The sequence below is a fragment of the Podarcis liolepis genome (assembly GCF_965112155.1).
Source record: "Podarcis liolepis genome assembly, chromosome: 3".
Taxonomy (NCBI): Eukaryota; Metazoa; Chordata; class Lepidosauria; order Squamata; family Lacertidae; genus Podarcis; species Podarcis liolepis.
The window spans coordinates 27,549,638-27,567,690 of NC_139557.1; the positions used below are offsets into that span (position 1 = coordinate 27,549,638).

An 18,053-nucleotide genomic window follows, 5' to 3' on the forward strand; every position below is an offset into this window, starting at 1 on the left:
AAGAGCACGCTTTTTAAACAGCTTGTTACTCCATTTGCAAACACTTAGGGCTTGAAACTTCGCTCTTAAGAAAAGACAGCACCGTGGGCTTTTGGCTGTTTCTTAAATGCCCACAACGTCTCGTGGGTGGCGCGTGTGAGAGGATTGGAGAGAGGGTGGGGAGGCTTAAAAATCCCCGACAGATTCTAACTTATGAAATCGCCCAGCGTGGCCACATTTCTGCCTACATCACCCTCCCACCCTCGACAAGAGAGCCAGGAAAAGAGAGCGAGAGAGCGAGCGAGCTGCCAGCATCTCTTGGCTGCCAACGAGCGCGAAGCTGCTGCGCCCTCCTGAAGGGAGGAGAGCGAGAGGCAGCGGCGAAGTTAAAACAGGGACGCGTCCGCAGTCTCTCGCTCCCCTCCCGCGCGTGTGGACGGACTGAGAGCCAGGCAGCCTCGGGGCCAAGGCAGCCCTCAGCCCCGCGCGCCGACGCCACCCTCCCGCTCCCTCTTCCCGCCTTCAGCCAGCGAGCAGAGCCAAAAGGAGCGAGAGCTTTGGCCCCTCGACTCAGCGCCAGCGCGGAAAGCAGCACACGTCTTTCCCCGTTCGGCTCCTCCACTGGGCGCTTTCCCGCCTTGGCTCTGTTATTGCTGTTGTTGTTGCAGCTGCTGCTCTGCCTCAAAAGAACCGCCGCCTGCGGGGCTGCTGCTCCGGGAGTGAGCGCGCGCTCGCTCTCTTGCTCGCGGCTCCCGGGGATTTATTAAATGCGCGTCGCGGAGTTCGCCATTCAGAACGGACTAATCTAGCTGCATGGGAGGAGATGAATGTGGCGGGGAAGCCGTCTCCTCAGCCACAGCTCGAGCGCCCGGACAGCCTCCTCGTCCCCACTTGGGCAAGTACCGTTTTGCTTCTCACCCCTCCGGCGGCGCGCCTCCCACCCCCCACCCCTTCCCTCCACCCCCCACACAATCCTTTCAAACCAGCCTCCTTCTTTCCCTATTTCTTTTGTATTATTATTATTATGGTTGTGTATTATTATTATTATTATTCCCGGAACTTGAAGAAAGTTGCGCGAGGGGGACGGATAGGCGACGTGTCCAAGAGCGCAGAGAGTTGGCCAGCGTTTGTTTCTTGTGGCGTTTTTTATTTCTCATTTGTGGCTCAGGGTTAAGGTGGGACCCCCGCTCCCCCTGCGAAGGAAACAAAGCTTCCCGTTGTGGTACATTATAGGGAGCATCAGCAATGTGCATGTTGGGTTCCTTTCACAAGAGAGACAAGAGGAGGCGAACTGTGAAGAAAAGTTGGAGGCTTGGAAGAGGTCTTCTTTCTTGGGTCGCTCCCGGTTCCAACTGGACCCGGCGCGCGGTTGCGCGTATCTTTCCTCGGACGTAGAACTCGAGGGAGGATCCTGTGAGCGTGCAAGAAGCAGAGCGCGGGGTGGGGGGGGGGGAGGGAGGGATGACTTAACCCTTTCCTCTCTGATCTATGCTCTCCACTCTTAAACTCTTCTCCCCGAGCCGCCTCTGCGTGGCTGATGAGAGGGCAATCAGCATGGGTGTAGCCAGGATTTATGTTGGAGAGGCAGGCTTCATGTTGGGGTGGGGAGAACCCCAGTTAAGTATTTTTTATTGATTTACTTAATTTAGGAAGGGGCAAGTGCCTCGCTGCCCACCCCCACCCCTTGGCTACTCCCAGGATATTGAGCCTCAAAATCATTTTACATTATGTAGTTTTAAACCACTGCATGTTTGCAGCTCAGCATATTTAGGTTGCAATCATGGGCATGGAGGTGGGGTACAGGGGTCAGCTGTCATTCCCCCCCCCCAGTAAATAAAATAAATAAAAACAACTAAAAGTAGACATTGTAGAAAGATTTTGACAGATTTTTCCGAGTGCTTTTTTTGTGGGGGGGGGGTCCTAAAGAAATAATTTGAAATAACTGTTGCTGAGACATTGCATTCCGAGTCTGCTAGACAGAGCCAGACAGAGGATGATGACAGTTGGGTGTTTTGCACCCGCAACATAAATCCTGGCTACCTGCCCCCCCTCCATAGCTGTCAACTTTTTCCTTTTTTAAAAGGATTCTGAATAGGATTCCTCGCAAGAAAGGGGAAAAGTTGACAGCTATGGTTCCCCCACCCCCACCCCTACATAAGTCCTGGTTATGCCCATGGCTGCAGTCCTGTCCGCAAGAATACCTGGAAGCAAGCCCTGTTGAACTTAATGGGTTTTACTTTTGAGTAGACCTGAAGAGGATGGTCCTGCTCCTTCGGAGGTCACTCCCATTGGCTCCAGTGATGCTTGTTCCTAATAATAGCACAAGCATAACCATGGCTGCTCAGAAGTAAATCCTATTTTATTAAACGGAGCTTACTTCCAGATAAGTGGGGTGATGATTGCAGTCTTAGTTGAATGAGTTCCTCTCTTTAAAACAACAACAACCTGTATATCAGCCTTTCAAATGCAGTTCATTTTTAGCTCTCTGCTTCCTTAGACCCTCCAGTTCTTTCACAGGATGTGCAGCTTCTCAGGATTTTTGAATAGTGGTGAGGAGGACAAGTGGGCTGAAGAAAAGGATGCTTTTTTTGGTCACATGATGTTCCCTTATGGTTTACTCCTGTGCATTTGGAGCAAAGTGAAAGAGAATCCATATTCAGGTCAAATTGCTGGTGAAATGATCTCCCTTGCCCCATACATACAACTCTTTAAAATAACCGATATATCTCTTTTACTCAAATAAAAGTTTTAAATTTCTAGACAGTAAAATTGAATGCTGAATAAATAGATGGGGAAGACAGAGCCCCCTTAACAAGTACAGTGGTACCTCGGTTTACGAACTTAATCCATGCCGGAAGTCTATTCTTAAACCAAAACCATTCATAAACCGAGGCACACTTTCCCTAATGAGGCCTCCCGCCGCCAGTGTTCTTCCACCATTCGGCTTCTGTTCTTAGACCAAGGTAAAGTTCTCAAACCGGGACCCTATTTCCGGTTTTGCGGAGTTTGTAAACCGAATCATTCTTAAACCGGACTGTTCTTAAACCGAGGTACCACTGTAGTTTAGATATATTAGTTCCACAATAGCACAGTAGGATGCACTTAGTCAATTGATTTAGTTAGGGGCTAAGTAGTCATAACCCTACCATCATTTGTGTTTCTGGCTTGAACTGTAATAATTAGTTTTGGGAATTGTCAGTGTTGTGGCAACTTTTTGGACCATAATTCTGAAATTGCAGAGGAGTATCACTTAGGAATGTGGGAAGCTGCCTTATACCAAATCAGACTATGTGTTTATTACTTCCATATTGTCTACTCTAACTGGCAATGGCTTTCCCAAGTTCTCAGGTAAAGATCTTCTCCATCACCAATTCCCTGATCCTTTTGGTGAACATGCAACACATGCTACTGAGCCAATGCTGCAGGAACAAATTCCTAAAGACCCCTCATCTGTTCTGAGACAGCATGTCTCTATCCATATATCCCATTCCCCAACACACTTAGACTATTAGTTTGTTGAACTGCTTGGCTTAAAACTAGAGAGACATAGGATCCAAAGTGTGCTACATCAGAATTATCTCTAGAAGAATTGGATGATAATCCTAGTAAGTCATAGAATCAGTGAAACAACTGAAATCAATGGACCTGCTCTGATCACAAGTGAATGTTGGATATCACCCAATATCTCTAGGTTCTATATGACATTTGTTTTATGTGTTATAGCATGATGGCTCAGTTCAGTGATCAGTGGTTTTGATTGTGCCCTGTGCAGGAAATATGAGATAGGCACCGCTACCTGCAAAGTGTTGGGAGGATTCCACGTGCTGTTGCTCACATTTGTTATTTTATTATTTCTCAGGTCAGTTACTAAGGTAAAATTAGTCCATTAAGCCTTGGCCCTGTAAATTTTTTAATAGAAAAAGCTGTATGGGCTACTTTAAATAAAATGAGTATGCCCTGGTTCAAGGATTCTGACCTTGGTTAATCATAAGACAAAACCACCATGTTGTGATGACCACATTAAAATTCTTTACAAGCAAAATGCTCTGTTTATTATTTACTAATAAACAATACTTTGACTTGATGGTTATTTAATGTTACTATGTGTCCAAATCCATGAAAGCAGTTATGTATTCTTCAATTTTTGTTTCAGCTGTGTTAAAAGGAACTTTGCATGTACCCATCAGATGTCACATGAACATATCATAGATTCATATCACTATTCTTTTTAAAGTGACTAAATAATCTTTATTGCACTGCTAGTAGCAAGACTTATAACAAATGCAGTGCATGATGTTCGCTAGATATAGATGAAAATAGTAATTACTCCCTTTATCACTCTTAATTATTGTTGTTTGAAGTTAATTGCCTGCTTGCCTTGTCAGCTTTTCAAATATGTCAATTTTTGGAAAAGTGAGTTGCTCTTTAATCACCATGCTAATATTTTCTGCAAACAGAGCTATTCTTACCTACTTGCCATTCAGCAAGATGGGAATTTTTGAATTATTGTTAATGGAATCAGTAAATATCCTGCCGTCTTTTATAAGCTTCATTAACTTTATAAAGTCAAGAAAAGCATGAATGGAAAATGTGTGTGTATGTGCATGCATATGTGTATATATTATATATATTCAATTTATATATTGCCCTTCCTCCTGGAGGAGCCCAGAATTTTTTGAAAACCTGGTGCCCTTCAGCTGTTTTGGATTACAAACCACATCAGCCAGCTAACACCAAAAAATTAGGAAGGCATCAGTTTGGTGAAGGCATGTCCTGAAAAGTGTTTCTGTTGTGTTTAAAGTGGGTGTAGACTTATGAATCCTTCTTGATTTTCCTATGTTTAGAAGACTGGTGAATAGATCCTGCACAGAATGTAAAAATATGTAAAATAGTCATGGAAGAGTCCATTGGGCAACACTGTGGAAGAGTAAAGTACATGCCTTCTTAACTATTAAAAATAGTTTTTGAAAAACATGTTCTTGTTGTGGGTGTGCCTAAACAGACTGCTGGTTCTAGAGAGTGACTTACATAAAATCTCTTCTTGTACAATTTCCAGGGCTCAGTTTGATTCAGGGCTTGGGCATTTATATACAGTAGAATGCTAATGTGTTTACATGAATGAGACTTTTGCAGTTTTGCTAACACCTTTTTCCATATGTTGCAGCTGTTATCTACAGAAAAGTACAGAATAGCATCAGCACAACCTAAAGTTTTGTCCGTATTGGGCAAAATGTTTATTTTATTTATTCATTCCAAAATGTTTCTAAACTGCTTAATATTTAAATTGGTTAGTGTCGTACAGAAATACAAACACTAGAACAGTACGCCCAAAGTCAGAAATGTAGTGATAACAGAGCCCAATCTTATATGTCAGGGAATACTTGGAGGAAAAAGATGTCTTAACAATGCATCTGAAGTAATTGATAGATGAGACTTCAAGTCTGGCAGGGGGAAGGGGCAATGACAGAAAATGCCCATTTCCATGTGATCACCCTGGATATTCTGTAGGGTGTAGTGCCATGAGTAAAATTTCCCCAGATGATCCAAGTGACCTTGCAGGGCTATACAGGGACAAGCGCTGTTTCAGGTAGTCTGGTCTTGAGTTGTTCAGGGCTTTGTATGTGAGCAACAATCCCTCAACATAGCCCAGTAGCTAATCAGCAGCTAGTGCAGATCTCTCAGCAATATGAATCCAGGTCCTCCACTCAACAATCTGGCCTCAGTGTTCTGCAACAGCTGCGTCTTCCAGAGCACTTTCAGGTGAACCCTCACATAGACCTGGGATAGCTCAGTTGGTAGAGCATGAGACTCTTAATCTCAGGGTTCTGAGTTCAAAACCCACATTGGGTAAAAGATTCTTGCATTTCAGAGGTTTTGACTAGGTGACCAGGTAACTCTACAATTTTTATGATTCTAAGACCGCATTACTCTACTCCAGTCCAGTGGTGAGGTTACTAATATATGAATCATATTGGCAAAACAAGCCCTGTCCAGGAAAGGGCATAGTTGGTGAACTGATCTTGTTTGATAATAAGTACGAACTATTTACCTGTTGCTTCAGGGGCAATGCAATCATGCCAGGAGCTTGTAGAGTCCCCAACTCGCCACAGAGTCTCCATTTTTCCAAGATCAATTCTATTTTTTGGGCCTTCCTTCATGTAGCCTAACACTGCATCCAGGCATCGGTTCAAAACAGTCTTACATTTTCAGGCTGTTTTCACACACAGCATAAAAGCCACTTCTGGAACTATCATGTGCAAGCTGAATGCTAGTTTAGTGCTCATTTCCTTGTCATTTGCTTCCAGGGGGAAAAAATCCATTTGCAAATAATGTGAAAGTGTGTGCTAAACTTGGGCAATATTCCACTATTGTTCCTGAAGTGGCTTTTACATCACATGAAAGCTCAAATATAATGTGAGGGGAAAGCAGTTAGGAAAACATTGTGGAAATGAAGTAAATTGCCTTGTGAATGCAACCTCAGATGCAACAGAGCTGGGTGTCATCACAGCGCCATGCCCCTAACATAGCAACATCCACCTCTAGTGTCTTCATATAGTTGTTAAAGTAGGCACCTGTATGCAAATATTAAATAGAATTTAAATATTTCTATATGGAACCCCATAGCACAAGTGACGGAGGTTAGAGACACAATCTCTCAATGCCATTCTCTAAAATGGGCTCCATAACTAAGATTTGAACTATTGTAAAACAGTGCTACTAACTCCCAACTGATGGAGACGGTCCAGGAGGACACTGTGGTTAACGGTATTGAAAACTGCTGATAGATCGAGCAAGAGCAAAAAAAGGTTGTGCTCCCCCTGCCCCTCTCTCGAAGAGGGTGATCCATTAGGGTGACCAAGGCTGAGACTCTTCCAAAACTGTCCCAGACTCAGATGGGTCAAGATACCCAGTTTCCTCCAAGAATAAAAATTGTCTATGCCCTATAGTTTTCAAGTTGTTCAACTCAAATTGCGTCTAGCAGACCCAAAGTTTTAAAAGCAATGTTGATTAAAGTCACCTCTGGGGCGCCTTTGCGAATAGGGGCCCCAAAGTTTAAGCTTCATTCATTTCATAATGGCTCCGCCACTGGTCAGAGGAGTGGTGCACTCATGTCCAGCTTGCAGGCTTCCTACAGGCCACTGTGAGATGAAGATGCTGGACTAGATGGTCACTGTGTTAGATGAGGCTTATTTCCAGGAAAGTCTACACAATATGATTGCAGCTTGAGCCTCCCCAAATCATGCATTATCTGTGATGCCTTTCTCCCTCTATTTTAGGATGGAAAGAGTGCTTTGGAGCCTAATCCCTTTCTTCAGCAATGAAACACGGTAGCTAATTCTCATACATGGCTTATGGGGAATCCAGTTAAGCAGGAGATCCAGGAAGCTGTAAACCCCACTCCTACTTTATAAATATAGTAGTAACCATTTGCAGCATTGGTACACTGCTTTAGGAAAGAAAGATCCAAGTGGACCTTTCCTCTGATCAAGTATTCCAAATTATGTAACATCCCCTCTCCTCCCAATATAAATGGAAACATATACAGATAAATTAGAACCTTAGGTAAATGCAATAGATATGCTTTGGCTTAAGGCACATTATTGCAGAGCTTTAAATTTAAAAGCCCTGTTCTTAAAGTGTGAATAACAATTAGTTTTAAATGCTAGCTAATGTAGGTTGAAAATGGATGGCAATTTAGGATATTTCTTTGTGCAAGGTGAAGGTTGCTGTAGCCAGTGTTCTCTTGCAGAAATGTAGATACAGGACTGCCGGTGTCTCTATAATCACTGACAGCCAATCCTGCTGTCTCATACACAAAAATGAAGACTGCAGGAAGCCTTTTCCCCAACAATGAGCGTTTACATTAGTCAAATCCTCAGGTTTTTGCATCTGTACAAGACCAACAGAAATGAGTACAATTTGTACAGGTTAAGCTGCTGGAGGATCTAAGCAACTATTTTCATTGAATTCAACTTCAAATTAGTTTCATAATAGCTTTCTGCATGCCAGCTGAGCAAGTTCAAACCCCCTACGCCTTTCACAAGAATAAGAAAGAGCTTGCATCTCTTGCAAAGTCTGAAAAAATGGTTTTTTTGCTGAGAAGTGGTGCAGAGTTAAGGTTTTTCGTATAAATGATATGGGAAGATACAGTTTACATCATCAACATATATTCATTTAGGATCCATCTATTAAATACATTATTGTGGGGGAAAACACATTTTGTTATGTTGCAGAAGTAACAAGTTAACTTTAAGTATCTGGATTTTAAAGTAGTGGCCTTCACACCTTCCCATGTATTGATTGATGATAATCTGTTCTATTTATAAAACATTTTGCAGTATATGTGTCTTATCATACCAGTGTGAGGCAGGTTCTTTTTCTTGTTAACTCATTCACTAATTTACCTTGCAGATCACACAGTAATCCGCCTTGAGATTAAGCCATATCTGAGATTAATCATATATGTGATGGAATTGGATAACCACTTAACCAGTCCCGTATTATACAACAACCTAAAAAGCTGAGGGATTGTGATACTTCATACCAGAGATGCCTATTTAAGGTCAGACAAACCAGAGGGTTAGTCCAGGTATGCAAGGTGAAGGAAAGCTGATGTCAAAGTCCCATGTCGCAAACATGCAAGGAGGATAACACTCTGGCTTGTTCCAAGTGGCACCTAGGCTGCAAGGTAGACTGGGATGTTCCAAGAACCAGCAGACCTGAATAGCTGGGTGGTGTGGACACTCTAGTCTTAAAGAGGTGCAACCTATTTTAGGAGCTGGAGCCCTCAGCGCCTGAAGACAGTAATACAACCTCTTCACACAGGAGGGGAGTTTGAATCACATGCTCTTCTAGGGCTGGGTCTTCTGAGGAGGCAGGGATCTCACAGACTGGCCCAGAGGGCACATTCTCCCCTCCCTCAGTCTGACGTGAGTGAATGTCATGCAGATGAGTCCTCAAAATATAGAAACAAATCTCATCCATCCATCCTGTCCAGGCTCTTGAGCACACTTCTGTCTGACCCATCACCACATGTTTTTGGTTGCTTCAATCTTTCGCAATAGAGAGGACTCTAGGTTGACGTCCCATTCCCCCATAGGGGAGGGATGTTTTCAGCAATATGATAAGTAGAATGTGTGGTTATTCCATTTGAGAAGGCTGCATCGTCTCTCCAGCTAAGATGTTTTGAGGATGGAGGGTGGGTGGCAGAATCTGGCTCATGTGTGACACGTCCAGGAAGACTGTAGTGTTCCAGACTGAAGAAACTAGCCGCCGCCGCTGCACGAAAAACCACGTTTGTTACTAATTCATTATAGCTGTTCATTATTTCTGCAGAATGGTGCATCTCTTTGCCCCATTAAATTCTGGAAATTATACCATAATCAAAAATACTTTTCAATAAGCTTTCCATTTCTGCTTGAAGTAACTTGTTCTATGCATCTGTCTCCCTTGGCTTTATTATCGACTGATTGTCAGGTGGTAGTATTATGTTTTGGTTTTTTAATGGTTTGAAGGACAATTCTGAACAGAGCCCCCGGTTTTGCTTGTTTGTTAAGAAGAAATGATTTAACCTTCAGAGGGTCCGATATGCTAGCAACAAAACTTTCGGTAGTGTTGCCTGGTTTCTAGGTGGTCCCTTTCAACTCTACGATTCTACAATTTTAGATGAGTTTTGTATTCTCTGATATTAATATATATGTCGTGCACTGCTGCTTCATTATGAAAAGAATGAAAGGAAGTAAGAACCCATAGCTAAATTCCATATTAAGGTAAAGGGACCCCTGACCATTAGGTCCAGCCATGGCCGACTCTGGGGTTGCAGCGCTCATCTCGCTTTATTGGCTAAGGGCGCCGGCATACAGCTTCCAGGTCATGTGGCCAGCATGACTAAGCCGCTTCTGGCAAACCAGAGCAGCGCACGGAAATGCCATTTACCTTCCTGCTGGAGCAGTACCTATTTATCTACTTGCACTTTGATGTGCTTTCGAACTGCTAGGTTAGCAGGAGCTGGTACCGAGCAACGGGAGCTCACCCTGTCGCGGGGATTCGAACCGCTGACCTTCTGATAGGCAAGTCCTAGGCTCTGTGGTTTAACCCACAGCGCCACCCACATCCCTAAATTCCATATTACTGATATACATATTCAAGTTTAGAAAGCAGGGACATAAACAACATATGTTGGCTTCATCAATAGGTAAGTAGTGGCTGACAGGGTGTAGTAGTGTGGAGTGGGACTTAACACAGGGGTCACTGCCGGTAACTGAGAGGCAGTGGGGCAGTGAGGTCCGTGCAGTGTGGGTGCAGCATTAGAGTCAATCAAGTGCTTCCATCACTCTCTCTGGGCTACACAGACCTTTCTTATTAATATTTTTAAATAATTTTATTTATAATTTGTTTATATACATTACAGCAATTATTCAACAAGTGTTCTAACATTTCAAACTTCCCCCTCTTTCTGCATTTCTTTGCATTTATTTCCACCATGTCCTGCATACTCCAAATTATCTTAACTTATTCTTTTGTTCACCTATTCTCACATCTATCTCATACATATTTCTGAAACTGCAGGTTTTTACAATAATCCTGCCAAGGTCTTGATCTGTTTGCAGTTTGTTTGCAAATACTCAACTAAACATTTCCATTCCTTTCTAAAGAGTTTATTGTCTTGATTTCTTATTCTTCTGGTAAGTTTAGCCATTTCTGCATACCCCATTGATTTCTGTAGCCATTCTTCTTTCATCGGGACTTCTTTCCATTTTGGGGCAAATAACATTCTTGCTGCTGTAGTTGCATACATAAATAAATTTCTATACTGCTTAGGTATTTCTGATCCCATAATTCCCAAGAGAAAAGCTTCCGGGTTGTTGTTGTTGTTTTACCAATGTTATCTTAGACACCTTTTTCAATTCATAATAAAGTGGTACCTTGGTTTACAACCATAATCCATTCTGGAGGTCTGGTTGTAAACCAAAACAGGTTGTAACCCAAGGTGCGCTTTTGCCAATGGGGCCTCCCCCCCCCAAAAAAATGGTTGTAATAATTAAAAAGGGGGGTTTAATGAAAAAAGGGACACACACTTCTGGGTTTGATGTGGTTGTAATCCAAAACGGTCGTAATCCAAAGCAGTTGCAAACCAAGGTACCACTGAATGTCATTTCCCAGTAAGTTTTAGCCTTACTACAAGACCACCACATATGAAAAGGGTACCTTCTTCCTCTTTACATTTCCAGCACTTATTCATTTTATATATTTCTGCCAGTCTACTAGGTGTTAGGTGCCATCTATATAACAGCTACACAGACCTCTCTGCCTCCTCACCCCTCTTCTCCTTGGTTACCTGCAGCAACCTGTGGGCAACACCATCCCACACTGCTCTGCCCCACCAATTGCTACCAAGAGATAAAAATCCCCAGAAGGAACCATGCTTCACTAGCACACCACATATTTTGTAGAAATGAAGATGCCAGGTTCAAATAGCTGGTATCGCCAATAAGGAAGGATACCAGGTAGCAAACGTTTGCCTAAGTCCATAGGTAATCACTGATATGGAAACTATCTCTCCACCTGTTACGAAGATTATATTATTTATGGTGGCAATGAGTGTTTACATGATCTGACTCTATATATACGCAACTCCCCACTTACGTGGGGATTACGTTCTGGGCTCCTGCGCACATAAGTGAAATCATGTAAAGTGGGGAGCGCCCAGGTCTGGACACTTCTCCCCACCCACCCAATCACAATTACAGTTGTACCTTGGGTTACAAACACCTCAGGTTACATACGCTTCAGGTTACAGACTCTGCTAACCTGGAAGTAGTACCTCGGGTTAAGAACTTTGCCCCAGGATGAGAACAGAAATCACATGGCGCGGTGGCAGCGAGAGGCCCCATTAGCTAAAGTGGTACCTCAGGTTAAGAACGGTTTCAGGTTAAGAACAGACCTCCAGAACGAATTAAGTTTGTAACCAGAGGGAGCACTGTATCTGCTGAATCCCAGCAGAGGCTCCCTGCTGGATGAAGGGATGTTGTGATTTTCATCTCTTCCTCCTTCCCCCTGTATCCCTCAGTTCTACCTGGGAGATGCCATTGCCCAGTGCCATCCCTCAGGATCCCAACTCTCTAGTTCAGCTTTTCAAGGGTCTGCAGGAGGGAAAGAGAAATCAGTGAGAATTGCCTACTCATATTCTTTAGTTGTGAGTGGAGTCGAAGCATGAGTGGGATTCTGCTCATTGCATGTTTTGATCCCAGGACTCAGCAAATTAAATGTTTTAAGTGTGTTTTAAGTGCAACACACAATGTGACACTAGATGGCGATGGTGAGCCTTATGGAGAATTCAATGTATTCTTGTCTGTTGTGGGCACCAAGGGAAGGGTTTGCATCTGCTTTGGACAAAGTGTGAATCCAGAAGCGCAGTGGGCTACTTTGCAGAAACTCAGGCTTTGTTTGAAGTGAAGCAGGGTTTCCCCAAAGTAAACTTTTCCAAGAATTGCATTGCATGTCATATTGTTTCTCTGTACTGAGCTGAAATAATTATAATCTGTTTTAAATTCAGTTAGCTTCCAGTTTAAAATGGAACAATTGAAGACTTCTTTCTGGGCTCTTTAGGAAGCTAGTAAAATTAGCTTCATTTTTTTCTTTTTAACCCTGATAATTCCACAACCAGCATTACAGAATACTGCTATTTTGTACTTCTAGTACAAACTGCCAGTAAATCTCATCCCTTGTAGGCATTTATGATAGGTAAGTTTTTGAAACTTGGCAAATGGCAGAGTATTGGGCCCATTGTTGACCTCACTGAATTACCTTTACACCCCAAAACTCTCAGCACATCAGAAAGCTATTCCTAATTTATGAGGGTTCGTGGAATCTGACCCCAGTCTTCTGCTTCTTTGCTCCAGATCTGTATTTTACCAGTATTGCTCAACTTGGCTTAGAGCAAACAGTGGGCTAGTAATGAGTGTCAGCAAGTGTCAAATGCCACAACTGGGACTAATATTTTATTTCATAGTAGGAAATAACTATTTTAAGTCAATTGCAGCTAACTGATTCCTAAATGATTTCTGTGAGCAAGTAGTTCAGCTAGCCAAAAGGACAATGTGAACTTTAAAAAAACAAAAACAAATGATGCTAATTTTGCCAATTATTATTTTCATATTTTGGTGTTGTTTCGTAGTTGCATGCAAATCTTAATGACATTAAAAAGTTCATCACCATATTGTACAATCACCTGGGGGCAAATAAAATAGTACAATGATAAAGTATTAAAATATCAATGATGATGATGATGATTTATTTATACCCCGCTCATCTGGCTGGGTTTCCCCAGCCACTCTGGGCGGCTTCCAGCAGAATATTAAAATACAATGATTCATCAAATTTTAAAAGCTTCCCTAAACAGGGGTGCCTTCAGATGTCTTCTAAAAGTCAGATAGTTGTTTATTTCTTTGACATCTGATGGGAGGGCGTTCCACAGGGTGGGAGGCACTACTGAGAAAGCCCTCTGCCTGGTTCCCTGTAACTTGGCTTCTTGCACTGAGGAAACCGCTAGAAGGCCCTCGGCACTGGACCTCAGTGTCCGGGTAGAACGATGGAGGTGGAGACGCTCCTTCAGGTATACTGGACTGAGGCCGTTTAGGGCTTTAAAGGTCAGCAACAACACTTTGAGCTCAGGGGTCGCATAAATAAAGCAGCCACACATATAAAACAGCAGATAGAAAGATTACCTTAAGGCTGCGAGACTGAACACACTTTTCTGGGAGTGAGTTCCATTGAATTCAGTTCACTGGATTGCACTGTAAAACAAGACAGACTTAGGCTGTCATCTAAAAAGATAAGAGTCCTGGTGAAACTCAGGGTTGAAGTCCCATTGTGAGTAAAACAGATAGGGTAATACAGATTTGGTTTTGGATTTTTTTGTGCAAAAGCTTTGACAGATGAAAATGCAGTTCTTTACTTCTGTTGCTGTACCACTCTATAAGAAGTCTCCTCTACAACATGCTGTTTTATTTAAATTTGGTGATGACTGAGCTTGTGACATAGAATTTCTCCTTCTTTCGCTCAAAGTAACACCTTACGAAAGTAATCTCTTTTTCTACAATCTTGTTTTCATTAGTCTTGTAAAACAATTAATTTCTAAATAAATAAATAAAACCTCCAAAGGAACATTAAATTATTTCATTTCTAAGATCCAGGAGACCTTTCTGCACAATAAAATCATCTGGGTTAAAATTCCAGGTGATTAAGTAGTTTTAGTTTTATTTATTTGATTAATGCGGAGGTTTGTTTCAGGAGATCACCCTGCAGTGGGAAGCTTATATTACTGCCACATCCTCTTTGAATGTGACAGCTTATAAAGTTTGCAGCCAGCCACAGCAAGAGAGGAAGAGAAGACTCCCTGGAAAAGACCCTGATGTTGGGAAAGATGGAGGGCACAAGGAGAAGGGGACGACAGAGGACGAGATGGTTGGATTGTGTTCTCGAAGCTACCAGCATGAGTTTGACCAAACTGCAGGAAGCAGTGGAAGGCAGGAGTGCCTGGCGTGCTCTGGTCCAGGGGGTCACGAAGAGTCGGACATGACTAAACGACTAAACAACAACACAGCAAGAGAGAATTGATACTTAAGTGAGAAAAAGGAAAGGAGTCAGATAAGGGGCAAAATTTTGCCAGTGTATTTTGTAAAGACATGTGCACCACTATCACATTAGATATAATGGGAGGGTAAGGCAATAAGTATACAGTAAAGCATAAAAAACCCCATTTAAAAGCAGTACAAAATAATAATTAAAAAGAGAACGGAGGACTATTTAGTTGTCCAAAATAAAACAAAACAAAACTGCAAGTAACCCAACATATAAATAAAAATGTTTTGCTGCAGTATCTTTCCACAAAAAGTAAATAAAGGTATTGACTGTTGAATAGTGGAAGAGATGGAAGAAGGACACAGCTCTGTTGGATTCACAGCTCTTTATTGCAGCACTTAGAATTGCTCCTGGAATCAGACTGACTGCAGCCTAGCTGGCTGCTTTATATAATACTAAGTAACTTGAAACAGTCTTGGGACGCGGATGGCGCTGTGGGTAAAAACTCAGTGCCTAGGACTTGCCGATCGCATGGTCGGCGGTTCGAATCCCCGTGGCGGGGTGAGCTCCCGTCTTTTGGTCCCAGCTCCTGCCCACCTAGCAGTTTCGAAAGCACCCCCAAGTGCAAGTAGATAAATAGGTACCGCTTTATAGCGGGAAGATAAATGGCATTTCTGTGTGTTGCGCTGGTGCTGGCTCGCCAGAGCAGCTTCGTCACGCTGGCCACGTGACCCGGAAGTGTCTCCGGACAGCGCTGGCCCCCGGCCTCTTAAGTGAGATGGACGTACAACCCTAGAGTCGGACACGACTGGCCTGTACGGGCAGGGGTACCTTTACCTTTAAACTTGAAACAGTAACAACTCACAACTAGCTAACCAATCAGGAGCGACAGTTTTCAATCCTTCATTTACATACTGGTGGCCCTGAGTGAGAACTGCAACTTATGTAATGGGAGGGTAACATTGTAATGGGAGTCATAACATTGACTGAAAAACAAACCCCAAATAAAAAAACCAAAATAAATAGACCTACATTGCTGCCTCCATGGTTTCAATATTTGCTTCTGTATTGTGCTGAGCTTTCCATCTCAAGAATAGCATGGCTCTCATGGTGGAATTCTTTTGCCCCTCTCTTTATTCATATATGTCAGCAGGTAGATTTCTATAATGAGATTTACTAACTCTCCAAAGGATATAACCTTGAAATGCAGGGGCTCTTTAGCACAATCTAATCAATATTATCTCATTTATCATCTCTCGTGAAGCTTGGATTGTAGTGGGGACAAAAAATGCATTTGTAACATTTAGGGAGAAAAGTTTCTGGGCAGGAAAATCAATAGAAAAACCCAGTTGTTTTGTGTTATATCGGAGTAGTGCTGACTAGAATCCCTCAAGCCTTTTATTTAGACAGGTAATATGCTTTATGGCAATTTCATATTAATCTATACATGCTTCATTTTTCTTTTCTATATAGAGTATGGTATGTTTTCGTGACCAAATGGGTGGAATAAAAGAAGATCACCTGTTTAGAGTTTTGCAATTAGCTCAACAAACTTTCTCATACATAATAGCTTTCTAGGCGTGGAACAAGTGGAAGTGGTGATGAGCCCTTAGTTATTAGCTTCAGTGGGTCTACTCTGATTCGAGGCTAATGTACAGAATAAACATAGCTTTCCACCAGATCCTGCACTTTCCCAAAGGTTGTGATACAGTTCCCAGCAAGTTAAATGTTTCAAAATAGACATTGAAGTTTGTATTTTGAGAGAAAACGTACATCTTAAATACATACCAAACATATTAAACATATTAGATACATATTTCGAAATAAAGACATTCAAAATATAATTTCTTTTGCAGATTAACGTGGTATGGATTTTTGGATAAAAGCATATGAAAGAATCACTAGCTGGAAAAAAATATTTTTCCCATCCCTGAGGACATATAAAACATTCTAAATAGGCACTGCAGTCCGCTAGGTATTTTGAGAAAGGGCTTGGTGTGTTGTATATAGCCTGCTAGGATGCATAATTTGCATCTCTGACAACATACCAAGCTAAAAGAGGTGAATTTTTTTTAAGCAACCCTCAAATTCCATAAAATATTATTTTTGTAGAAAATATTTTACTGTTGCCACAATTATTTTTTAATGTGTAGGTAACACATTTTTGCATACCATTCCGCTATCTCTTTCTACTGTCTATTGCCTTGTTATCTCTGACAATATAGGCACACCCTTTACATAAACTTTAAATACAATGATATTGAAACACAAATGGAGAACATACAATTTTTAGCTGGTGTAAATTTAAGGCCCTGTTGTATTTAAAGTATGCAAAGAAAAACAATAAATTTACTGTGGTTATTCTTGTGTTCCTGTTTGGTGTTGCTTTTGGCCAGTATTGGTATGGTGAAATGTGTTAATGGAAATTTTGAATTTATATTACCATCAACTGAAATTTAGAGTTGCGTGCTTGTAACTCAGGGAAGCAGAGCTTTCATCAAGTTATATGCATTTGTTAACATATGGCATATTCGATTGATTGCAGCACCGCATGTGAAAGGTATTTGCAAGCATATGGATCCAATTTAAAGCATTATATCACAATGGAATAGTTGTCAGGCTTTGAGTTTAGGCGATTGCATCTTAAGATTTTATGTATGTATTCAGGCCTTGTTCTTAGATAGCTAAAAGCTGGTTTGCAAGAGGACATTTTGAACACATTGTCTTTGCTCTTCTGGTGAAACAATCAAGAGATGAACCAACAAAGTATTCTTTTAGTTTCACATATGAATTGGCAATTTATAGCATGAGCCTAACCATGTTTATTCAATAGTAAGCCCATTAGAATCACAAGGATTTACTTCTAAATAAGTGTTTTTAAAGGATTGCAGCCTTTGTTGAGAGGTAAAAGTAAATTGCATTGAACTCAAATGGACTTTATTTTAGGTGTGTAGGATTGCAGGCCTGTTGTCTTTGTCCATGGAGTAAGGAAATCAGCCCTGAGTGCTCACTGGAAGGACAGATCCTGAAGCTGAGACTCCAATACTTGGGCCACCTCAGCAACCTGAGGAGAGTACAATCATACTTTGGGCCAACCAAACCAACTTGCCCAGCAACAGGGGGTGTCTGGTTAAGCCCACCGCAACCCGTGCTCTCCATGAAGGAGAACATGCTTTGGTGCCAGAATTAAAATGGTGGCACTGGCAAGTTCAAACATGCAGGCATTGGACTCTGCTTAGCACCACTGCTGTGCCTCCTTGCCATTATGGGCAGGGAGACAGGTGACCAAGTAGCATTTCCATTAGACGTAACACTTGCCAGACAATCTTCAGCTGCCCATCATAGGGGCACAAGACAGAATGATGACCTTGTTCGCATAGAATCACTGGTGCTTTGGTTTATGAATGTGGCGGGTGGTTGCTGCTCCTGTCAATGAATAGGCATTGCCAGTGGATGGGAAGCCACAGACAAGGGAGAAGAGCCCACTGAAG

At 42.1% G+C, this 18,053-nt stretch overlaps 1 protein-coding gene across 3 annotated transcripts in view; it reads left to right on the forward strand.

The window, feature by feature from the left end:
- Positions 1-226: 226 nt before the first annotated feature.
- Positions 227-18,053, forward strand: part of SNTG2 (syntrophin gamma 2) — a 213,471-nt gene continuing 195,644 nt past the window's right edge. For 2 of the 3 annotated variants that reach the window (XM_083495623.1, XM_083495624.1), the window contains exon 1: positions 227-874. In XM_083495623.1, the coding sequence (XP_083351749.1) occupies positions 803-874 (72 nt within the window). In that variant the 5' untranslated portion in view covers positions 227-802. The remainder of the gene's footprint in view (positions 875-18,053) is intronic. The other variant, XM_083495625.1, reaches the window with a different exon arrangement.